General features: G+C 36.1%; 2 protein-coding genes and 1 long non-coding RNA gene across 4 annotated transcripts; 1 reads left to right on the forward strand and 2 right to left on the reverse strand.

Annotated features, from left to right (window-relative positions):
• Positions 1-1002: 1002 nt before the first annotated feature.
• On the reverse strand, positions 1003-4540 carry LOC110689712. Its single transcript, XR_002504939.1, has 3 exons — positions 4270-4540; positions 2533-2589; positions 1003-1457 (listed from the first exon to the last, which is right to left on the reverse strand). It is a non-coding gene; the product is annotated as an uncharacterized LOC110689712 (long non-coding RNA).
• A 2714-nt stretch (positions 4541-7254) lies between these two features.
• On the forward strand, positions 7255-8780 carry LOC110689711. Its single transcript, XM_021866492.1, has 3 exons — positions 7255-8150; positions 8237-8406; positions 8485-8780. Exons 1-3 carry the CDS (start codon positions 7383-7385, stop codon positions 8591-8593), a joined length of 1047 nt encoding a protein of 348 aa, XP_021722184.1. The 5' UTR covers positions 7255-7382; the 3' UTR covers positions 8594-8780.
• Positions 8781-8929: 149 nt separating this feature from the next.
• Positions 8930-18246, reverse strand: LOC110689710 (ras GTPase-activating protein-binding protein 2-like). Of its 2 annotated transcripts, none has more exons than XM_021866491.1 (9): positions 17955-18246; positions 17679-17813; positions 14399-14705; positions 13756-14033; positions 13265-13451; positions 11759-11883; positions 11609-11674; positions 10549-10630; positions 8930-9427 (listed from the first exon to the last, which is right to left on the reverse strand). In XM_021866491.1, exons 1-9 carry the CDS (start codon positions 17982-17984, stop codon positions 9300-9302), a joined length of 1338 nt encoding a protein of 445 aa, XP_021722183.1. In that variant the 5' UTR covers positions 17985-18246; the 3' UTR covers positions 8930-9299. The 2 variants fall into 2 exon arrangements, with proteins under 2 accessions (XP_021722183.1, XP_021722182.1); XM_021866490.1 differs by having other exon boundaries at positions 8930-9433.
• Positions 18247-26133: the final 7887 nt, after the last annotated feature.

Raw genomic sequence — 26133 nt, forward strand, 5'->3', positions numbered from 1 at the left:
GCCGAGCCCGATTGGGCGCTTGATATTGCAATAATGCTACTGCGTAATTTCGTTGTTTATGCTCAACAATATAAAGCCCAATAGTACGGAGGAGAAGTCCTTATGCAGCTTTGATGATTAGCCTAGGGGATTTAGAATTAGACTTGGATTAAATTTCCTTTTTCTTTTCTTATTTAAGGAGGTAGTAGTAGTACGTGGGGAGGGGGTTATCTTAGTTTAGTTTTAGTTTTTGCTTTTGTTTCTTTTTTTTTTTTTTCTTATCAACTTTTGTTATTATTACTAAGTTTTAATATTATTTCTTTGTTTTCTCTTTCGTTTAATTATTTTCATATTAGTTTATAATTATTGTTTTAATCATGCTTCCTTTATACGCTTTGCTTAATTTAGATTTAAATATATGTGAGTAGTTTTATTTCTAGGGTTTGTGGGGATCCATGAATAATATGAAGGGGTAAATTATTATTATTTATTATTGATGATTGGTTAATTTCCTATTTATTGATTTAATGCTATGCAATTAGATTTGCGCAGGTTTAATTGTATGAGTTTTGCAATATTGATTCGAGATTCGAGAGATGAGAATTGATGTTTAGGCTTAGTTTCAATAGGCATGTTAATTTATAAATGGTTAGGTCGAGATTCGAGAGATGAGATTTAATACCGGTAGATTGATTATGTGATTATAATACGTAGCGACAACCCTTTATAATCTGGTTAATTTATGCATTGATAATTGATTGTTATGTTTACCCTGGAGTATTATTTATTGGTGAACCTATACCCTAGAGCTTTTTATTATTGATTATTCCTTTGATTTATTTGCTTAGTTTTATTATTAATTTAATCCATACAAATACAAATTGGTTACCTGATAATTTAGATTATAATAATTAATTAGGAGTAAAAGAACATTGTTTCCCTTTGGATTCGACCCTACTTCCCTATCTACTTTAGTTAGAGGACTTAGGAATTACTTTTGATTAGGTGATACGACTTAAGCCTGTCAGTCCATCGAACCCACCTCACCCACAAACCACCGCACCATCGAACCACAGCCAAAGCGCACCCAAACTGTAATACCCTGGAAATTTCCTTCTTTTAAAAATACTCATTTTACTCTAAATAAAACACTTTTTAGGATATAACCAAAATATTACCGCCACCGTGATAACAGGTAAGGCTAATTTTCAAAGTCACACAGCGGAAGTCTAAAAATAAAAACCAACTTTCAAAATAAAATTTAAGTTCACAACCTCAAAACAAAGTAGAATAAAACATTCACAAGTTGGAGCCAATTCAAACATGGCCCTTTTTAAAACCGATTAAAAATAAGGGAACACAATAACGCTAATTCAAAATATTAAAACTAAGAAACATAACAAGTAACTGTCTGCACTCATTCCCATTATGTTCTTCATGCTTCAAGTACCTGTTACTTTCTCTTTATTTCAACCCCTCTACTCACCATATAAATGGATCATAGTAGGGCCAATCCAAAGGAAAGCCAAACACAAACACAATAGTACAAATCAACAAAAGTTGAGTACATATGCACCACACTAAAATGAATATCCAATCCTAGCATCAAATAAAATAATTAAAACATGCTCGTCATACAATCACAAGTCAACTTACCTTTGACTCATAACTAGCAATATTAATTATTAATAAATAAATTTGGATTACGCATCGAACGGGTTTCCTTCCTTTTAAAAATAGTCCATTAATCATGGAGCTTCCAATTAGGGAGCTACCCCAATTAGCACCTACTATGTCACACTTGTGATGGAATTCCAGCGCATTAATAATAAAAGAAAGTACAGCATTCTGTACCCCTGTAGAAGTTATGGTTAAATATAAAATCCCATAACTCCTCCCATATGTTATACTCCAGGTATATACGTTCCAAGAGTTTTGGTGCATATCCTCTCACACTTTACGTGATTTACCAATTTAACTTAAGATGACTCCAACCAACAATCAAGAATAAACATGACAACAATCAACACATACTTCCAATACATTCTTGAATTAATTAGTGAGCACATACTATTTATTTTAATTAAGGTTTCTTGCCTAGTTTTGCGCACAAAATTGCACGATTACTACCTTGGTGAAAATGCACTACTAAACTTCCTTTACTTGAACTCAACTTACATGAGCGAGTAAATAAATAAATAAATAAATTAACTTCTTGACTCAACACCAATAATAAATGGGTGAGAAATAAATTCATGAATCATGTTCAATAATTCTAATTTTAGCTCTTTTAAACATACATAAACCTTGCTTATTAAATTCATGCTTTCTTGATACTTGAAAATAAAACATACTTTCATGATTCATACATATTCAACTTGTATCATGTCTCAAATAATATATTCACATGCTTGCATAACAATTTATGCTCAACCAACATCAATTCCAAGCATATAATCAACCAAATATGCTACTAATTTCATCACTTAAATCATACTTTACAATCCTAGCATGATACTACGCATACACAAATATTCTTGTGCACATACATACCTTGAATAATGCCTAAACTCGGCCACACTCGCTAGAAAACACCTAGCTCGAAGCTTCCTACATATAAGAATACATAACTATAATTAATCCACTATTCTCACAAATTTCCAGCAGCTATAATACACTTTAAACCTTACTAATTATACCAATTTAATGACATAAAAGCCATAAAACCTTTTCTTTAAGTGGGTACTTTAATCCTTTCAAAAAGACTTAGTTTTTATGACTTAAATAAAATTACAGCGCACTTATTTAATATAAAGTATCACTAATAGACTAGGAAATCATATTGAATCAAAAATCTTTTCCCCCTTTTATGGGTAATCAAACCCTAACACAATAATTAAAAGTAGTATAATTAAATTCCAGCATTAATTTGAGGGCTTTAAACTCATTAAAAACATGTTTAAATCATTAATTAAACAACAACAACAACAACCTAGGATCAAACCCTAACCATAAACAATAAATTCCCAAATTCTAGGCTTTGTAAATTAGGGTTTTTTATTAAATAAAAATCTGAAAATTATAGGGATAATTTAACAACATCAAATATCCAAAATCAATACCAAAACATAATCAAAATCATGCTTTAAATTAATAAAAACAACTAGAATTAAATTAGGAAGAGACAAGAGTTTTTTTTTTTTTTTTTTTGACAATACCGAACCAAAAACAAAAGGAAAGAGAAGGGGTGGCCGGTTGCTGCTTCTGGCCGTCGGTGGTCGCCGATGGCTGGTGGCGGTGCCGGTGGCTGTCAGCCGTGAGGGGAGGAGAAGAGGGAGAGAGAGGCGTGGGAAAAAGAGAGAAAAAAAGAGAGGAAAAAGAAGAGAGAAAAAGGAGAGAGAAAATAGGAGGAAAACTTTTGGGATTTTGTGAAATCTGACAATTATGATTTTTGAGTTAAAATCTTGGGGTGTTAAAGTATTTATACTCCCCTTTTAAAACAAAAACTCATAATTACAAGACTGCTATTACTAAATCCTACTCCCCCTTAACTTCTTCCTGTGGGGCCAACTTATTACGCTGTTAAGTGTCCTCAATTTCCCAACAAGTTGATCCAACTATTTAATAAGGATGACCCAATTCAAAACACTTTTATTGCCTCAATTAATGACTCACATTATTTATACTCACTTAAATAATATTTAAATATTTAATTTCTTTTAAAATGGAATGAATCATTTTAATTTATAAAATAAATCATTTATATATATAAAAATATTATAAAAATACGGAGTATTACACAAACCGCCACCACAAATTCGCACCCAAATCACACCCAAACCGCCACCACAAAATCGCACCCAATTCGCACCCATACCACCAAACCGTCACCAAATCGCACCACTGAATGACACCACCACCACCAGCGAACGCCTCCACCTCCGCATCCGCCATCTACTTTCAAACAGAGCAAATCATCAATTTTGATTCAATAGCAAATTTTGAAACAATACTCCCTTTGGATTAATTATAATTGTTTATGCAATTGATGTGAATTTCTGATTTTAATTTAGATCTAGAAACAAGGAGGAGCAGAGGAGAGATAAAGAGAAAGGAAGATAAGGCAAAATCGTACCGACGCACGAATTGTTGGGTGCGGACGTCCGCACCCAATAGTTTGTGAAGGAATTATATATATGCGCTTTACAAAACTTAATTTATATAAATTATGTATTTAAGATTTGACATTTGACATAATAAAAAAATTTATCCTAAAATTCAATCAACAACCTGGATATATCGCCTTACAAATTTGGAAGGGAAGTCAAGGCCTTCGTTGTTGAGAAATGGAGTATCACCTGAAGTGAAGGGATTTGTAGCTAAGAAATGGAGTAAGAGAGAGGAAGAATAAATGTTGTCATTATTATTATGCGAAAAGAATCAAAAGGTCGATCAAATAATTCGAACCTTTTTTTTTTTATTTGATTGAAAAGCTTTGTGAATTCGTGGTTTATGTTAGGCTTAGAAACGAGAGCACAATATATAAAAAAGGAATTGGGTAAAGTCTTATTTTTATAATGTTAAACCCCATTTTATATCAATATGCAACTCAAAAAATAAGTCAATATCCAAAATTACTCTTAGCTTTATAACAAAGCAATGTTGGTGAAGATGTAAATCTTTAGGCATTTTTATAAGTTAGAGGATATGGAAGTTAAAAAAAATAAATATGGAGTTAGTAAAATAAATTGGTGAGCTTATTTGAGAGAGAGGTGAATAATATTTGGGATGAAAATTGGAGCAGGAATGATAAAGTGTAAAGAAGTTGTGAGATGAATGGAAGGTGGATGTTATGGTTTGAAAGCTTCACAACACCTTCTCCATTTTTGGGATAACGAGGGTTTTGTGAAGGGGTTGATTTGGCAAGACGGATATTGAGTTGATGTTGTAACCATTGTTGGATATTGAGTTGATGTTGTAACCATTATGAGAGCAACAAAAGGAGTTTTGGTGTGATAGTGAGATAATCATGATTCTTATGATCTATTGAATAACTATTTAGATGGATAAAATTTTACTTTTTATTAGTATTGTTAGATGATGATTATTGCGTTTTCTTTGAGAATTTGTAGTTTTTTTCATATATATTTTTTTAAAAAATTTAAAAGAAATCCGTTTATTTAATTATGTTTAATATATTTATCTGTCGTTTATTACTAAATTATTTGGTGAAAAGAGAAATAATGTAATGTTTAATCATATAATTAAAAAAAAAAAAAAAAAAAAAAACAATTGAGAGGTCGATGAAATAGGAGTAGGCCCCTCCATAGCCTCAAGTAACCCTACACAAAGGGGTTTATTAAGCTGATTTTAGTATCTACTGACAAATAACAAGAACACATATAAATTATTAAAGGGATATTTTATTTGGTAGTCTCGTGGTTTTAAAAATTCTACATGGAAGACGAACTTTTTTTGGACTCTGTTCAGTGGCACCAAGGTTTAGAATAATTGACCATAGTGACCCTTTTTAGGTTTATGGCTAACCTTTTTAATTAAAATGGTTAACCTTTGATTTTTTTTATTAAAAAAATTATTTAAATTATATTTTAAAATAATAAAATTAAAAAAAAAATTAATAAAAAAAAATCCTCCCCTCCAACCACCTTCCCCTCCAAGCACCGGCAGCAACACCATCTTCCTCTCCAAAATCCGGCAACAACTTCGCAGCCCACCAGCCAAACACCCACCAAAACCGCCCAGCCACCACCTACCTCACTAAGTAACCACCCCATCTTCTCTCAACACCGCACAACTCCAACCTCCACCTTTCCACCACCATGCCGCAATCGAACAACCGTGCTAACCGCCATCGCAAGCAACCCACAACCCCTGATCTCCTTCGCAAGCAACCCGCAACCAGCAACCTGTCCCTCTCCTTCGTAACCCGCAACCCGCAAAACCGCCCAACAACATCGCAAGCAACCCGCAACCTATCCTCTCCCTCTCTTTCCAACCCAAACCCGTAACCTCTCCTCTTCCTGTCTCTCCAGCCCAAACCTGCAACCTCTCCCTCTCTCTCCAGCCCAAACCAGCCACCTCTCTAGAGGTCGGGGCTGCTTGATTGGGGGTTTCAGTTAGGAATTTCGTGGGTTTTGTAGGGGATCCAGGAGGGAGGAAAGGGAGGCATCGCGACTGGGGGAGGGAGTCGGCGTCGGCACCAGGGGAGGAAGGTTTGGGAGCGGCCGACACCGGGGGCAGGTGGATTGGGTTTGGGCGTTGGGCAGAGTGGAGTACTAGAATGGCTAGTGGTGATTTTTTTTTTTTTTAAATTTTATTATTTTAAAATATAATTTAAATAATTTTTTTAATAAAAAAATCAAAGGTTAACCATTTTAACTATAAAGGTTAGCCATAAACCTAAAAAAGTTACTATGGTCAATTATTCTAAACCTTGGTGCCACTGAAGAGAGTCCAAAAAAAGTTCGTCTTCCATGTATAATTTTTAAAACCACGAGGCCACCAAATAGAATATCCCATTATTAAATAAGGGTTTGTGATTAGGTTTTTCAAATCAAAAGATGAGTGGAAGCATAAAAAATAAAAAATACTTAAGGAGGGCTGATATATGGGAAGACTTGAGTGTGGTTCTTATATGCATGTATATGCTTGAATGCCCAACTTTAGTATATATAGGCAATATAGCTGAGGGTAGTGGTTGAAACAAATGACTAGGAGGTTGTAGAGTTGAACCCCCTTCATCATTTTCATTGATATAATGTTCTAGAATTTTCAGGAGTATTACAAAGTTCAATGTGTTTTCATGATATAAATTTATAGATAATTCTAGAAAATACTCGTAATGTGCAGTCATTAACCTTGCTTGATTTATTTGAAATTGTTTTTTTTTTCCCCTCTTATCTTAATTCTTTAATTAATATGTAAATAGTTCTTTTCTCTAATCATATTAGATTGCCATATTTCAACTTTTCAAATATGAACCGTCCTTGCCCTTTTCTAAACTACACCCCACCCACTCAAACAATTACAAGAGTTTGCATGTGAATTCATTGAATGCCATATCCTGAAATTATCACCAAATTAAACCAAAAAAGGTACAAAATTCACAACGAAAGGGCCAAAATATCAACATTTAGTAAAGAAGAAAATGACATTTTTTTGCTTGTTTTTTGTTCAATTTTGTTTAGATAGTAGGCCCAAATTATAATCTCTCTTAAGATTTTTAGGCCATTCATTACATTATTTTCTATTATCATCACTTTTAATAATAGTATATACTACCATTATCTCATTTATGCAACTGGCAGGATAGTTTTAGCACTTTTTTTCCCTTTGAATTCAGATTCTTCTCCATTTTTTCATACTGGAAAAATATCACAAAGATGATGCTCATTAGAAGCTCATCCACCCCTATTCTTGGCTCACTTCTTTCGTCGTACTCGGAATCTCCAAACCACGGCAACCACTCGGAGTTTACCTCTCCCAAACTTCTACCACCTAAGAAGTTTTCCTTCCATCAAACACCTACATGTCCCCTGAATCTCATTACCCCCTCATCAATCTCCAACTCGTCCCCTTCTATCAATGCCGAAATCACATCTGATGGATCTCAAACCAATGGATTTCGAAGGGTACAATCTGAAGGAAACTTGGAAGAATTAGTCTGCAACAGTTTTGATGAATTCAACCGTTCTATCCCTGCTGCCAAGAAGCTTCCGCGCAAACCCAGCTGCTCGATTCTGCAATCCATCCCTTCATTCTCGATGCACAATTCCAAAAGGCGGTATGAAGATGATGAGGAAGAAGAAAGTGATGAAGAAGTTCAAGAGGAAACAAGGGATGATTCAAGCTTAGATAAGACCATAGCATTTATGAACATGGGGTTACAAGAAAGGTATCTTTATGCTCAAGAGGAGATTGAAATGGTACCCTCTAAAATGCATCTTGCAAGAGGACTCGGAGTATTTACTGGTGGCGGTGGATATAACAATGGAGGAAGAGGCAGTGGAGGACACAACGAATATAAACCAGTAGGTTTTGGCGAAGATGGCAGCAACAAGGCTAGCATGGCAGAACACTACAAGAATATGGTTGAAGAAAATCCTGGAAATCCAATGATCTTGAGAAACTATGCTGAGTTCCTTCATAAGGTTAACCTCGAACATTCATATTCTCTTCATGTAGCATACAATCTCATACTCACATTCTTCTTATTGCTAATCTATCTCACCTCCAGTCTAAGGATCTTAGAGGGGCTGAGGAATATTACTCTCGAGCAATACTAATGGATCCCGGAGATGGTGAAATCCTTTCACAATACGCGCAGCTGATTTGGGAGCTTCATGGCGATGAAGAACGAGCTTTAAGCTACTTCCAAAGATCTGTTCAGGCTTCCCCTGAAAATAGGTTGGTATTAAATGCTGTATTTGGTTTCTCGTGTCCCTTTATTTTCAACTGATTTTTTCCTGTATTGCTTTCCTGCAGTCATGTGATTGCAGCATATGCTAATTTTCTCTGGGAAACAGAAGAAGGAAATCTATGCACAATGCCTGCAACTCGTCATCAGAGCGCCATGATTGCTGCAACAACCTAGATTTTCCGATCCGTTCAGGGTTAAAAAAAAACTCGAAAATATTAGCAACACCAGCCTAGGGAATACTTTTCCCGTTTATTTTTTTGTGCTAGAGCCCTGTTTATTATATATTTCATGCCCTTCAACAAGAAGAATTTGTATGTTCAGAAGAAATTTAAGATTCATAGTAAAACCACAGTATCATATATGCATAATGTAACAGACTAATTATATGCTCCTTGAAAAATAGCTAGTAAAATACGTATGTAAATTCCTTTTTAATGCACAATATGGAATGATCTTCCAACACTACTAATGAATAATATGATCAATTATTAAATAAAGCCATTTTGATGATTCCGAACAAACTTGAAATCATCTCATTAGTCAATTAACCAAAATTCAGATAACACAAATTCAATTCAAGGGCAGCCAAATAACCAAACTTTTGGCAGAAAATTCAAAAAAAATCCCCATGTAGATGAAAAACACATGGGGACGAAGGCGGCATATATGCACCTTCTATAGAAATATAAACTAAATATGCTTCTCATGCCCCCACCTTCAGGTAAATAATTCAATACCCCTAGATCAAGGGTGGAGACCTAATTGTTTATCACTAACAAATAAGCAGACAAAAGCACCTACAGAGAAAGAACAATAATTTAGCGTCACTCTCCCCTCTTCCAGATAATTGCTTCGCATATGCTTTACTGGGGCGTATGCACTAGTAGAAGCCATTCCCTGAGCCTCTACTCCTATTGTAGTCGTTGCTGTCTCCTCGACCAGGGTTTCTGACCCCACCACGTCCTCTTGAAGTGTTATTTTGGTAACCACCTCGGCCTCTGCCTCTAGCTGCAGCTGCCAATTGTTTATGTGAATAAGAGAAATCAGAACCGTGATAATTTTCAGAAGGGGCACTATTGTAAAATGGAAAAGTACTTGTACATAAGCAAAATGTTGAATCATCAAATGACTATCATCACAGCAATATTGTGATAACAAAGAAATCCATATATGTATATCGAATTCATGTACTTAGATTTTATTCAATATTTCAAATTTCAATCTGAGCACAAGCCTGATGCTGTAATTTATTGGAACATGCCACCCCCTACTTTTCAAGCCATTTGCAACCCTTGCTGACTTGCTGTCTCATTTGCAACCCTTGCTGTTTCGCAGAGTTCAATTACTAAATAAATCTTCACGCAAGCATTATCTAGGGAACTTTTCTAGTTTGGAAATACTACTTTCATATCAAGGATAATGTACTACAATTGGAATCCCTTTCATTACCGTCTCCATATGTAATTTACAAAAAGCAACTTTTTTATGTTTTTTTTTATAATAAAAATTAAAGATATTGACTATTAGAGAAGAACATAAAAAGTGTGAAAAACAAGATGGGTACATTAAAAAAGAAAAGAAAAAAAATAGATGGAGTATAAATTTAAAAAAATTAACAAATTTAAAAACTATACATCGAGACAACTCTACCGAGATCCCACATGACTATTCTTTTCCTCACACATAATCTATAATAAATGGTTAAAGTGCAGTGCGTGTAACTCCAAATGTAACAAAGTTCATGGCACAAAGGAATTATATTTGACTTAACTTCTGAAAATTGTAATTTAAAAATTATGAGACAATGAACTTCCTTTTCTACAATTAAAGTGAGCACAATAACTTAACTAACAGCTCCACTGGCTATAAATTCTACTCTCACAGTCCCACTATATATAGTAAATGGCATTTCAGTTGACTTAAAAGCTAGCTTCTACCCTTTGTCCCGGTCATTCTTGGGCTGCTTTGCCTAAATATAGGTTACTTCGCGTTTAATTAGCGGACAGTCAGCAACTGATTTATTCAAATGCTTTTGTAATATTCCATAACGTGAGTAAACAAATGAGGGTCCATATAAACCTAACAAGGATTTTACGATAAACAGAACTAGAACAGAGTATAGCACATACCTCCACCACGGGAACTACTGCTTCCACCTGGTTTCCTCGGATCAATGTAGATTGGTCTACCCAGCAACTCTATGGGAGAATTCTGTAAAAAAAAATCGATAAAATTAGATTCCGAAATACATTTGTTACAATTTTAACAATTATCAACAACAACAAAGCCTTAATCTCAAAATGATTTGGGGTCGGCTAACATTAATCGTCAGAAGAAACCGTCCGATATAAAAAAGGGACATAACACATAACAAGATAATCGGATGAAAGAGTTTGAAAAAAGGTTTGAAAAGTGACAAAAAGAAAGAAGCATCCAAGTAAAAGTTAAGAGAGTTTTTATAAAAGGACAAAGAATAAATTTCAAGAAAGTTTTAAAGGAGTAGTAAATACGTGCGAGTAAAAAAACATAAAGGTTTGAGAAAACTATAGCAAAGGAAATCAATAAATTCATAAAACACAAATTGGGTTTACAAAAAACAATAGGGAATTCCAATGACACTTGGACATGAAACCACATTTTTCTATTATCTTTTCACTAAAAGCACACAGCTGAAATGTTCCCCAACAACACTGCACACTGCAGTTTTTTTTACATCAACACATTTCTGGTCGCACTTCTCAGATACTATTACACAAAATGATGAACTGACAAAAAAAACATCACAGCTCGAAGGAAAATACTATAAGAAACTTCTAATTACCAAGTCACCAACAGAATTCAGGCTAAACTTAAAAGGAAACACCAAACAATATTAAACATTTTTTTAATATGAATTTAAAAACACATGATGGCAACACATTTTGTCAAGAACTCATTTCAGCATATTATGAAACTGTTACAAGTCAACAATTGTTTCAGTGGTTGCTAAAGGGCCAGCATAGCAATAAACATAAGATACACTCACAACCAACCAACCATAATTTCAATATCTGATGAGTACTAAAATCACTTATTACTAACATTACTAGGACAAGTTTCTGCTGCACAAACCGAAAATTTGCATGATCCAATACTTGCTAAACTAGGCGTAAACGGTCAAATATAATGACAATGAAGTTACTTTAATACCTTTATTGCATTTTGAGCACTAGAAATGTCCTCAAATTCAACAAATGCATAGCAAATTCCAAGATCCTGCGTGTCCAGAAGTAAAAAGTCAAGTAAGCATTTTCAAACAAATCCCAAAATCAACTTCACAAAACCATGCATATCACTCACCTGGCGATTTTTAATGACTACTCCATTCGGTTTGATTTTACCAAACTTTTTGAACTCCTTCTCAAGATCAGCAGTAGTAACATTATTTGAGGGCAAGTTTCGGACATAGACAGACGTCATCTCCCCTGAGTTGTACAATTCCCACCAAAAAAATGATGAGAACAAGAGATATGTAGGAAAAGAACAATAGCACTAACAAATATGTTCCACATGATTTTAGATAGAATTAATGGCAATGCAAGCAATGCTTTGTAAACACCAATAAAGAAATATTTTCATTATAGAGTATATCAGGATATAATGAATTTAACTTTTTATTTTTGCTTGGAAATGGAGGAAATGTAACAGAGCAAGACCCTTTGTAAGCAAAACTTAAAATAAAAAGTAAAAGTGGATTTAGGTGATATTTGTCAACCAAGGCCAAAAAACAATATATGTCATGCTAGAATTCTTAATTGAGCTAAACCTCTTAAAAATATTTAAACACACAGCCACTGAAACAATACCTAATGAGATACCAGAGATAAAGCTACGAAGGGGCTAGAAATCTGTTGCAATAAATTCAATACATGATCCAAGATAGGGGTGTCTCCTCTCAGCTGGAGTGCGTGATTTCACAATTGATATTCAACTTCAACAATGAGCTCCTAGACTCAATTACTGACTAAATTTTGACTAGAAGACCAAAATTCAATCACTTTCGACAAGGGTCGAACCTAAAATCATATTGTTTTAAAGAGCTTGGCACTGTCAATTACTCCTTAGAGAAAATGCTTTGATGTTTCAAGAGTCTTATACCCTCACACTCTCCATTTGAGTACTGGAACATCAGTTCTGCTGCTCAGAAACTTGTCAACAGACCACATGTATTTGAAAAATATACTTACAAGTTATAAAGCCTCCAGGTAAACCTTCCTCGGGTACCATAACAGTTTAATGGCATAACGTTCCTCAGAAATTATTACAGTACATCGCATAATACCTTGCATGAAGTCCTAAATTGACAACCAATAATACATCATAGCTGCCAGACCAAAACCAACATATATATCCTCCAAAAAAATAAATTATGGATAATGAGAAGCATAGTCCAGACAAAAATATATTCACTAATAAAATCAATAAAGCACCTTGTTTGTAACTTTTTGGTTGACAAAATTCCTGGCTGAAGTAAAGAATTGAGGATCTATTTACTGGGAAATGCAAGTTCTTACATAGTCCACCCTAGGTTGATTAAGGGAATCTCTAAATCCTGCAATCAACTAAACTATTGCATTTCCTAGGAAGCGTTCCAACATCCCACCAAAGAACAGCCTACTAATTGTTTTTCAGCAATAGTTATCATGTTGTCAGTCTACCCAAGTATGCATTAGCACAAACTGTTGTGTTACATCAAGGATTAAAATTAAAAAACCCAACTATCAATGCACACCACAAAAAACCTGAGTCCACATAAGACAAGACTACAAGAGGCATATACAAAGTAGATAACGGGTTTACACATACCTTCTTGAACAGAACCTTCATCAGCCCCAGGACTAGCTGCCTCGGGAACAAATGATGAAGCTGATGCATTTAATTGTGGAGCAATCGGTTGCACTTTCTGTTGCTGCTCTGATGGAGGTGGGATGCGAGGCCTTGCAGCAGGTTTAGAAACAACTGGATGTGAGGAGTGCCCTTTTGATGCTCGCAACTGCAAAATTTGACAATAGAATATCATAAATGAGATACTTTATGATATGCAGAATGTTATCTCTAAAATCATAAGATTGGCCCAAGTAATTTTTCTATTACAAGATCAAACAAAAATTAAGAACATTGGAGTTTCACAAAATCAGATCTCTTTCTGTTGTATCAAACTTTTATAACTCATCAAATTCAATTTAGAAATTAAATCTTTTTAAACAAGCGTACTTCAAACAGACATTTCAAAGAACCAACTTGTCAAGGTGATTTAAACAGCTTTAAAACAAATGGCTAGAAACTAGAAGGCTTACAATTGAAGCATATGATAGTTTGGCAGGCTCCCCGGCGGGCTCCCCTCCGGGCTCGTCAGCTGGAACAGATATCGGGTCTTCCACATAGTTCATATGGTTCACAGCACTTTCAGGTGGAGCAGACTCTTCAACAGGGGCTTCCTGGACAATGGTTTCTTCATGAGACTCTTCATGTTGCTCTTCATCGGGAAGGCTATATTTGTCCACAGGATAATCTTCTTCAATGGGAATTGAATTCACATACTCCCTGGTCTCTTCCTCCAGCTCGAAATTAGACACTGCAGCAGAAAACAAGTTTGCTTAAAGTTTAAAAAGCAGCAAGAATCCATGACATAAAATCCAGAAATGAAGGGCCACAAATTATATAAACCAAAAAACTTCGTAAAATACAACATGAATGGCATTCCTTCTAGTATTACTGCTTGTGACATGGAATAACTTTGTGATATAACAAGAATTTTGATATGCATATTACGCAGTTTTGTAGCAGTAATTTACATTTCAAACGGTATAAAGAAAAAATCACATGCACTTAACATTAAAAAATGGTCACCAAAATCATATTATATCATCACATCCAGATAGCAAGAATATATCAAGCTTCCTTCAAGCTGAACACAAACATAACAGCTTCCATCAGTACCTGGCTGGTCTAAGCGAGGGCTGGATGCAGGAATTTCAGAATCAACCTTGATTTCAGGTTCTGGCACTGGATGCTGGTTAACTAGAACCTCATCATTAAATTGAAGAATATCATTTAGGACATAAAAACCATTCTCCTGAGGAGCTAAGAAGAAGGCCTGTGTAAACCTCCTCTTGCCACTGAAGTTTCTGGACCTCACATAGCCTGACACAATAACCAGAATGCCCCCGTTCAAAGAGTCTTGGCAATTTAGTTTTGTCACTTCAACTCCACTAACATTTAGAGAAGTTAGAACTGAATGGATGTCCTGCCAAATAATTGCAACAGTTTTGTTAAAGAATAATGGCTGAAAAAAAAATTTGAAGCATAACTTAGCTTTATTATCATACTAGTTTTGTGCCCCGGACGATATCCGGGTTGTTTATTGAACTTTAAGATAAACTTTTTATCTACATGCTAAATTTCAAAACATATCGTTCATACAAATAGTGTTATGTAAGAGGTACATATCCCTTTTGATTTAGGATATTTTAACGTAGAATACTATTGATTTTTGTAATAGCGCAATATAAATTATAGAATTATACACTATATGTGAGATTAATATATATGTTATTCGAATTTTCTACTCATGGATTAATAATCACTTGACAATCATACTTGTAAAAAAAAAAATATAGTATTAAGACTATTAACGCTCATAAAGTTGTGGGTGGTTTTGGGAAAGAGCTTGGGCTTTCTGGTAGTTCTTGAAAGTGATGCAAGTAACATGGTCAAAGCAAGTAAAAGAAATTAGTTTGGAGTTGCACCTATTTTCATGTTATTGGATGATATTTCTAAGATAAGTTGTGGTTTCAATGTCTTTAATTGTAATTTAATATTTTTATAAATAAAGTTATAATTTAATTAGTACATATGAAATATTGTTATTTTATCGAAAACAAAACTCTAAACCAACATAATTATCCTAAAAATCTATCCAAATTTTATTGAAAATAATTCTAAACTAACTTTTTTATCTTATAAAATCTATCTAAATCTCGTCAACTTTTTTTTATCTTAAAATAAAAGTAATTGTTGCCTAGGTGGTGTGACACTTGGCAAAAAGTTGTAAAGCCGAGTGTCGCAGTCTCGTGCCTTGGCTTAAAATTTAGCTTTATTTATTAGTTACCTGGCTACCAGATGGTTGATAAAATTTTAAGATAACATTTTTATTTGAATGTTAAATATGGTTAAATAATTCGTTTTGATAATGTGGATATTTAGACATATGATATCATATGGCTTATATTTATATAATAGTGTATTTTTGTAGTTTCGTTTGTAAATAGATATCTATATGTTATTAAAGACTTAAAATTATTTTTATTGAACTTAAATTATTTTCATTTAACTGAAAGTATTTTTATCAAATTAAAATTATTTTTATTGATTAAAACTTATTTTTATTACTGATTCTCTAATATTTTTTAAATAAATTAAATAACAATGCATTTTGTATGCGGCTAGCCACGCCATCTGGCCGGACATAGTAACCCCCTATAAAACTGATCGAGTAATGCTTGTAATACTAACTAAGTAACTAACCTCTAACACTGACTAAGTAACCCCTATCTATAACACTGATTGAGTAACCACTATAACACTAACCAAGTAACCCTTATAGCACTAACGAAATAACTCTTGTAATAGTTGGTGACACAGTTTGGCCAACTACATATAAAAGTTTATAAATGGATCTTATTTTAAAGAACTTTTTAAAATGAATTTGTCGATGGAAATAGAATTGAGTTATAGGATATTTATTAAAAGTTATGATTAATTTTGTATACATGAAATATTATAATTCTATCGATAATAAAACTCTATACAACAATTTTATGTTAAAAAATCTATTCAAAAATCGCTTACTTAGCATCATATGTGCCACAATAATCAATATTTATCTCCTACGTGGCGCAACACTTCCTGGCTGAGATCGGCTTTATTTATTAGTGATATGATATGATATGCTTCCATAGTTTAATTTTTGTTAAGGAAATGTACTTCAGGAAATTAGGAACATATGAATGCATCTGTTAATGAATACGAATACAACAATACATCTATATAAAACATGAAGCACAATAACACAAGGGGTGGGAAAGAAGGAACGATGTACATTTTGGCAAATTTGATAAAAGGATAATCATGAAAGGAAAATCATAAATTCTTAAAACAAACTGATTAAACAGCAAATGAGAATTTAAGAACTCTGCAATTTCAGAAATGTTGCACATACATTTTTAGTATGTCAACCATTCTAATAATTTATAAGTAAAACCACATTGATGCAATTGAATTCACATGCAGTTAAAATATGATCATATTAGAGCGTATACAAACTAACAAGATAACTTGGATTTTTTGTCCAATTTGTCAGTCCACAAGATGCCACTCGGATATGTTATCTAAGACACCCAAAGATGACCTTATTCAGTACTGAATGACAAATCCGACAATTGATAAGGAGTAGATGAAGAAGGTAGGTCAACGAGAAGCTCAAACCAAGTTATGCAGCTGCTCTCTTAGGTGGGTATCCCTAATAGCACTATATCAAAGTTTGGCTCAAACAGTAAATATAGGATGGCCTTTATCCTGCAATATTTCTTGACCTAAAGCGATTACCAGGATTAAAAGTTTAAAACTTCGTATAATAAAGCAAAATCCCATTACTTCTCAATGATTGACATCAATCCACATGATGGTCCAATCCTTATTAAAAGGCTGGACAGAACATTATTGAGACCTCCGTATTAAACTTGCTCGTATTAGCTTTTGAGCTAAATAATCAAGTGATGGGGTGTATTTGGGATTTCTTCACATAAGTCCTTCATCCCTTAGTTTCTTAAACAAGACTAATTCACCTAAATTACAATGTATTTAGAGGAATATGACCCTTTAAGCCACTCTAAACACTTTAATCATTGAAAATTCAATTTATCTCAACAACATACACTCATAATACAAAGCGACAATAATCGAATTGAGAATACTATACTTTAAACTAAGAATGCACATCAGATAAGACTTGTACAGTTGTACTCATAGCATATCATATAAAACCAAGCATGTTCCAAAACTATATAATCAATCACACTTATAATCCCATGAACGTCAACTAGTCAAGCCAGTAAAATCACGAGGCGATACCCGTGACCTCGGAATATAAGATCGAATCCCATCTACATCATTACTTCCTATAAAAATTAAACAGAGGATGAGATAAAAAAATCATTACCAAGATAGTAGAAACAGTTTGAGTATCATCACCATCAACTCGAGTCAAGGTACTAGCATCATTGTAAAACTGATGAGAAAACTCCGGCGATTCTTTAAGCACATGATAATATTTCGTAATAAAGAACGAACCAACCTGATAATTCAAAACCCCGTCAAAAAAATTCAGGAAAAAAAACAGAGCAAAAAGCTAAAATAATACCCAAAATTTCAAATTTAAATCAAAATAAAACCCAAAAACGATTAACAAAATTTAAAATAAAATAAAATAAATAACCTCAAAGGCAGAGGCAGAACCAGCCGCCATAGTTAAAGGTTCAAGCTTTAAAACAAAAAACCCTAATTCAATCAAATTCAATCAATCTGCAGAATAAGATAGATTGTAAAATATAAAATTTGTTCTCAATAAAAATATAAATATTGGGGATATTTATAAATAAAATTTTCAGTTAAAAAAGAGTCCAAGTTTGCTGAGAATCTTGAAGATTGGGAAGAGAGAGAAAGTAGAAATAGAGAGTTCAGATCTAGAGAGAGAGAGTGTAAAATGTCTGCTGAAGTGAGGAGAGTGTTTCGTAAGCAATTTATATGGAGGCATCACTTATGGTAAAGTCGCCTCCTAGTCACTCTATAAGGGGAAATTACAATTATGGTAACATTTATTTTTGGGAGTTTGGTACGGAGTACTTGTATTTTTACACTCCAATTTATGGTAATTTCTAGAATCTTATAAAAAATTAAAATAATAATAAAATAAAAAAAAAGTTTTTTTTGATTAGAAAACCTCGAGTCAAAATTTACGATTTAAATAAGAGGTAAATAGATGATAAACAAAGAATCGACTTGTCTACCAAATATAGTTTGGTTTAGTGGTAAGGTGTTGTATTTTGGGATAGGGAATTCCCTATCCTTCCCCCCACTCCCAAAGTGTTTAGCCCACTAACCCGGGCCAGAGGACTTGTGAGAGGTTCCAACCCGATAGGGCCCTTCTCGTTACCAACCAAAAAAATTGAATCGACTTGCCAATAATTTGAATTATATATCTTCTTTAAAATTACTTATTTTTACTCAACTTAAATTATTTTTTCTAACCTGAAATTATGTTTAGTGAATATTTTTTTAGGTGGAAATGAATAGGGTCTTAAACGATAAATCTCATTTATTCTCTAAGATTATCCTAACAAACTTAGGAGTATTTATCAACAATTACCCATTTGGAATCTTGCTCAAAATATCCTAACAAACTTTCAAAATTTGAAACTAATTTTAAAATTCAGATTATCTTAAATAAAATAAAATAATTTTTTTTTTTTGAAAAATCAAGGTTGCAGGGCCATCTATACGCCGCCAACCGAAGCTGACAACACTGCCTTGCGACAGCAGCCGTGCAGCACTTGCATGCTACTGCTCCCTCCTTGGACCGAGACAACCCATCCCCCCCCCCCACCCCTCCCTCTCGGACCAAAATATGCCTCAACATTGTACCAAGACAATTAATCCCCCCTACCCCTTCCTCTCGGACCAAAATCTGCCTCAGCATTGTATCGAGACAATCAATCCCCCCCCCACCCCTCCTTCTCGGACCTAAATCTGCCTCGGCATTGTGGCTGCGCCATCCAACCATGGCTACCGCCCTCAATCTTTCCATTTTTTTTAATTTGACTGTCAATTAAATAAAACAATTATTGCTAAATTAAATTAATTTGGTCCTTTATGAATTCAACATAACAATTATGCTAAATTCATCAAATTAAAATTAAATTCTCAATTCAATTCTAAAATTTAGGGTTTTCATGAAAGTAATTCTAATCTAATTTAACCCTTAGATTAAATAATTGATGATACAATAAGTCACATTTATGAATTAAATCAATCCAATAAAATCATGAAACATACAATATTCAAAATTAATCAAAACAAAAACACCAAAATTCAGGTTAGGGTATTGAAATTAGGGTTGGGGTTTGAATTTTTCGAGTAATATAGGGCTAATTTGAGCAAATTAAATCATGTTTAACAATTTCAAACGTTAAATCACCATTTAAATAATAATTGATCCATAATTAAATTATTCTCCCTCTTAATTGAATTAAATTAACATGGACATCAAAATAATCAAATTATTATTATCAATACGCGTACATGCAAAAGGCTAACTAATACCAATGTAGGAATCTCGGTACTATATTACGGAATTTCACGAACCATATTCGTTCGCACCTAATCAGGATTTGCATGCATATAACACATAAAGATTCACATAATTATACCTTTGAAGCGTGATATTGACTACGAACTTGGGAGAATAGAACCTCAATCATGATTCCTTTACTTAGTCTACAGGCTAGGATTAAACCTCCATTACTACTAGCTAGATAGTCAGGCATTAACAACCTTCGAACCACCTTCTACAGTACAGAGTGGAGGGAGAAACCGACAGCCACACCACCACATGAACACCACATGCACGCACGGAGGGGGATAGAGAGAGGGGTTAGGGTTTATGTTTCTTAATTGTGTTTCCTATGGATTTGACCTTACCACTCTGACAACTTTGTTAGTGAAATCTAGGATTACTTTTGATTTGGTGATACGACTAGTCAACCAACAACCACGAAACCTCACCCTAACACCCTTATCAAAAACATCATCCCTTCTTTACCATTAGCAACCCGGACTCCGATCCAACCCCAACCACCAAACCTCACCTTAACTTTCACCCAACAATTCCAACACAATTGTCCAAAATCAAACATCATAATGGTCGAATTTGAACGTGGTGGTATCAAATTTGGTATCAATAGAAAAATTCGACCACCATAGGCCATTTTTGTCAAGAGATATGTGTTGGTTTCAAATTCTATGGTAGTTCCTGATGGTTTCGGTGAGAGTGGGGAAGGTGGTTGGTGGTTTCAGGGAGATTGAAGGGGCTAGGAAGTGTTTTAGTGAGGGTAGAGAGGGTGGATGGTGGTTTCGGTTAGACTGTGAAGGAAAGGTGGAGGCTTTGGTGGCGAAGATAAGGTCAAGTGGTGTTTTTGGTCAGTGTAGGTGGTGGCAACTCCACAATTGAAAAGGCCTTGAAATGGGAAGGAGGATAATAGGGGGGGGGAGGGGATGTTACTTTAATTAATATCGAAATTATAAAGAAAAAAAAAAGCTAGAAGTAGAATGAAGCATGTGTCACGCTTATTACTTGCTGTACTGGTTACAAACAAATTAACGACTTTTTAAAAAATAGCCTTATAAGGTGGGATTATTTGAGAAAGTACAAGTTTCTCAAGGGGGCACTGTTGTTATTTTGAGTAGGTAGGGGGGAATAGATTTGTATTTTCAGTCATAACAAAAGTAAACGCTTTGTTAAGTTAGTGAATTTGACCGAAATTCGGTGAGCTCTTCAATGGAGATTTCCAATGCTCAAGGGTTGCTTCAATTCAATGGGGGAACATAACAACCCTACCCTTTGGGGCTGACCATGGCTTTTATATTTCCCTTTTTTCTTAGGGTTTTTGTTTCACCACTGAAAATGGTGGTGGACATGTCGGTGGAGACGAAAGGTGTTGAAATGGGGGAAATGAGGGGTGTAGGTGGACAAAAACTCAAGCTCCTTCAATGGAGTTTGTTGTGGGAAGAGGAGGGAGAAGAAGAGTGAAGGTGGATGGGAAGTTAACGGTGTTAATTGAGCAAAAAATACTACCTCCGGTTTTTTTTATGTGCAACTTTGAGGAATATTTGTGAGACATAAAATATTCCAAAGTTGCACATAAAAAAAACCGGAGGTAGTATAAAATATTGATAAATGTACTCATATTTACATTTATGCATGCCATTAGATTTCATGTTTCTCAATTGAGAAACTGGGGCTTACTCGAATTATTCCCAGATTTTTGAAAGATCAAACTATTTGAAAAGACTTGCTAAAAGAGAAATTATTCTTGTGAGTTTTTCTCTTTTACAAGTTCGTTACATTTTGTACTTTGGGCTTAGTTTTTTTGGGTGCAATATTGTGAATTTTTCTTTTTTACGCGTTCGTTATATTTTCTATTTCAAACTTAGTTTTTTTTTGGGTGCAATGTACTTAGGACTTTAGTAGATGTTTAATACGAAATACTACCTCCGTATTAGTTGCAACTTTGAGGTGCAACACGGATCCCAAGTCAAGATTTCTCAATGGTGATTATAGGATAAAAGGGTATGTGATTAAGGAGGAGAGAGATATAATAAACTTGATTAATTAACCACCCAAGCCACTCACCACACCAGGCCACCACCACCGAAACCCTCTAAACCCAGACCACCCACCACCACTGACACCACCGAACCCCCCCAAACTCGGACCACCACCACCACCGACACCACCAAAACCCCCAAACCCAAACCACCGATCGACACCACCAACATCATCGAAACCTAAACCACCGATCGACACCACCGAAACCGCCATTGAAACCCCCGACACCACCTAAACCTAGACCACCCACCAACACCGACACCATCGAAACCACCCACAAACCTACGAAAATCACCGAAACCGCCCACAAACCCAAAAAATCCCCCAAACCACCCAGAAATCCACGAAAATCACCCAAACCACCCACAAACCCATCGAAAATTACAAAACCCATCCACAAACCCACCGAAAATCACCAAAACCATCCACAAACCCACCAAAAATCACCGACACCACCCACAAACCAACTGAAACCCTTAAATCCAAACCACCCACAAACCCACTAAAACCCTTAAATCCAAACCACCCACAAACCCACGAAAATCACATCCATGAAACCCACAAACACTACTAGAAATAGGCCAATTTACGACGGACCAGTTCCGACGGAATTAAAATCTGTCGGAAATTTACGACGGATTTCCTACGGAATACAAATCCATTGGAATTTATTCCGTCGGAAACTTAATCTTTCGACGGAAATGAAATCCGTCGGAAATTTCCCAGGGAATTTTCCGTCGGAACATTATGTTTCCAACGGAAAATTCCGTCGGAATATAATTAAATAATAAAAAAAAAACACAAACCTAAAAAACCCTACAAAACCCGGTTCCCCCTCCCTCCCCTAACATTTCGGTTTTCTCTCTCCTTTCCTCCCCGCCTCTCTTCTCTTTCTTTCTCCTCTCTTTCCTTCTCTTTCTCCTTCCTCGCCCCTTTCTCTCTCCTCTCCTTCCTTTTCTTTCTCCTTCCTTCTCTTTTCTTTCTCCTTCCTCGGCCCTTCTCCTTCCTCGCCCCTTTCTCTCTCTTCTCCTTCCTTCTCTTTCTCCTTCCTCTATACGCCCCCTCACCTTCCTCTATTTGGAATTTTGTGATGGCGTTTTCCGGCGGATGGTGTGACGGCGAGTGGTGTGACGTTATGAATGGGTTTTTTTGTCAAATTTGACCATGAAAAAGTCTAGATCTAGACTTTTTCATGGTCAAATTTGGCCTTAATAAACCAAATTCGAATTCAATTTGGGTTTTAAGGTATGTTTTTGTGTTATTAATATTTTTTTTGTTTGATTTTTTGTACGAATTTGGTTTGGTTTTGTTGTTGATTTGTTGTACGAATTTGGTTTGATTTTTTTTTTGTTCGAATTTGGTTTGATTTTTTTTACGAATTTGGGTTGATTTTTTTGTTGATTTTCTTAACGAATTTTTTGTTGATTTTTTGTACGAATTTGGGTTTTCTGGGTTATAATTCGGGTGGTGGGTTATGTTTTTCGGGTTAGGGTGAGGGTGGTGGGTGGGTTTTTCGAGTTAGGGTAGTGGGTGTGGGTGGTTTGGGTAGGTGGGTATGGGTATGGGTGGGGGTGGGGGTGGGTGGGGGTGGGTGGTCTGGGCAGGTGGGTGTGGGTGGTCTGGGCAGGTGGGTGTGGGTGGGGGTGGGGGGCTGTTTTTTTTATTGAATTTTCCGTCGGAATATGCCGTTTTCGACGGAACATTCCTTCGGAAAATTCCTCTTCCGACGGAAAATTCCGTCGGATTCCACTTCAACTCCGACAACGTGTTCCGGCGGAAATTTGCGACGGAATTACGGTAAAAGTCAAAACCAGCCCCGACAGAATATATTTCGTCGGTAAGGCCTTTTCCGACGGAAAATCCCTCGGTATAAGCCAAATTTCCTACAAAGGGGTTTTCGACAACGTGTTCCGACGGAAACAACCTTTTCCGACGGATTTATAAGGTGTACCGACGGAATTTTTCCGTCGTAAATAAGGTGTTTTCTAGTAGTGGAAAACAACCATGTGTGTTGCTTCCCTTCTTGCCGCAAACCCACCATAGCCACGACGACGACAACGACGTTGCTGCTAGTAGTGCTTGTCGGAGTTGAAATCAAATGGAGATTGAGAGGAGAGAGAAAGAGCCAAGTTGGGAAGAAGGAGGTAGAATGTTGAAGAAGTAGGGTTTTCATTCATCATGTCTGATGAATTGATGAACATCTATGGATTTAATTGAAGGAAAATAAATTTGGTAGGTAGGAAAATGATTTAATTTTTGGTGTGAGCTGTTAGATTAACATTCAGATTAAGTTATTAGTGTAATGTAATTAATTATCTAAGTGATGTTTAATTTTTTAAATAAGGGCAATATTGACATATTAAGCAAAAAAAAAAACAAAAAAAAAAACTTATCAAAAAGGGAATGATTTGGGAAAGTTGCAACTAATACTAAGCATCCAAATATATGTATTAAATCGCACATGTCATTCTTAGCTTTAGGGTGTCTTTATCGCAAGTCTGAAACGGAGTCTCAAGAAGAGTTTCATGCAAGACTTTGACAATAATGTCATAAAAGACTATCACGAGTCTTGCATGCGGTTTGGCAGATAAAAACCCATCTTAAGACTATGCATGTGGGGGCAATAAGCTAACAAAGTTTGCATGGCCAATAATATATTACCAACTCAACACAAGTTGTTGAATAATTAATGTTAGTATTTAGGAGGGTAAATGAGTTTGGAGTGGCCAATAATATATTGCCAACTCAACACAAGTTGTTGAATAATTAATGTTAGGGGCCGTTTGGTTCGCTATAATGGGGAAAAGGAATGGGAATGATTTCCTTTGTAAGTGTTTGTTTTGCATCTTTTGTCATTCCCATTCTTCATTTTTATTTTTAGGTTTACCCAAAATTGTTCTAAACTCATTCCCCACCCCCTACTTTTTTCATTCCCTTTCCTTAGCCACCCCTCCACCACCACACACACTAGCCACCACCCTTTTACCTTACCCCCACCACCCAACTGCCACCTAGTCGCACCTCCACCGCCATCACCTCCCTTTCCCCGATCGTTGCCACCCATCGATAAGCCTCCCCTCCCCTAAAAACCTTCTCCCACCGCACAAATAACTCGTCGCCCTTCTTCGCCGCCCCTTCCCCGAGCATCTCACCGCCCTGCCACCACCCAGCTACCCTCGCCGCACCTCACCTTCCTCTCGTTGCCCTTCTTTGCCGCCCAAAAACCCTTCCCCTTCCCCCGAAAACCTTCCACTACCCTCGAAAAACCCTAGAAATCTCTCCTCCTCCCTGTAAAAACCGTTGACCACCCTCGAAACCCTAGGTTGGCGGTTTTTATAGGGATGAGGAGGGATTTCTAGGGTTTTTCGAGGGTAGGGAAAGGTTTTGGGGGGAGGATGCACTACTAGAAAACAGCCAATCAACGACGGGAAAAATCCGTCGGAAAACCCTGAAATTCTGTCGGAAATGCCCATTTCCAATGGAATTCTGTCTGAAGGCATCGTCGCAATACCTTTTGTAGGAATTTCGGGATATTTCGAGGGAAATTCCGTCGGAAAGGTCCATTCCGACGGATTTTGTTATGTCAGAGTCAGGTTTGACTTAATTGGAAATTCCGTCGCAAGGTTCCGACGGATCATTTCCGTCGGTATGAGTTACGTTCCGACGGAAAATTCTGTCGGAATAAACCACTTTCGACGGAATTTTCCGTCGGAAAAGGCAATAAAAAAAAAATTCCCCACCCAAACCCACCCCCGCCACCTGCCCACATCACCCACCACCACCCCCCCCCCCCACACACAGACCCCCCACACACCCAAACCACCCCCACCAGCCACCCTAAACTAAACCCACCCACCCAGACCACCCCCTGCCACCACCACACCCACAAACTTCACCCACCCCATCTAACCCTAACCAAACCACCCCAAGCCAGACCACCCTAAACTAAACCCACCCACCCAAACCACCAACACCCCAGACCACCCCCTGCCACCACCACAACCACAAACTTCACCCACCCCACCTAACCCTAACCAAACCACCCTCACCAACCACCCAAAACTAAACCCACCCACCCAGGCCACCCCCACCCAGACAACCCCTTGCCACCACCACTCCCACGAACTTCACCCACCCCACCTAACCCTAACCAAACCACCCCAAGCCAGACCACCCCCACCCACCATCACACCCACAAACCGAACCACCCCCACCACCCCACCCAACCAAA

The sequence above is a fragment of the Chenopodium quinoa genome, unplaced genomic scaffold (assembly GCF_001683475.1).
Source record: "Chenopodium quinoa cultivar QQ74 unplaced genomic scaffold, ASM168347v1, whole genome shotgun sequence".
Classification (NCBI taxonomy): Eukaryota; Viridiplantae; Streptophyta; class Magnoliopsida; order Caryophyllales; family Amaranthaceae; genus Chenopodium; species Chenopodium quinoa.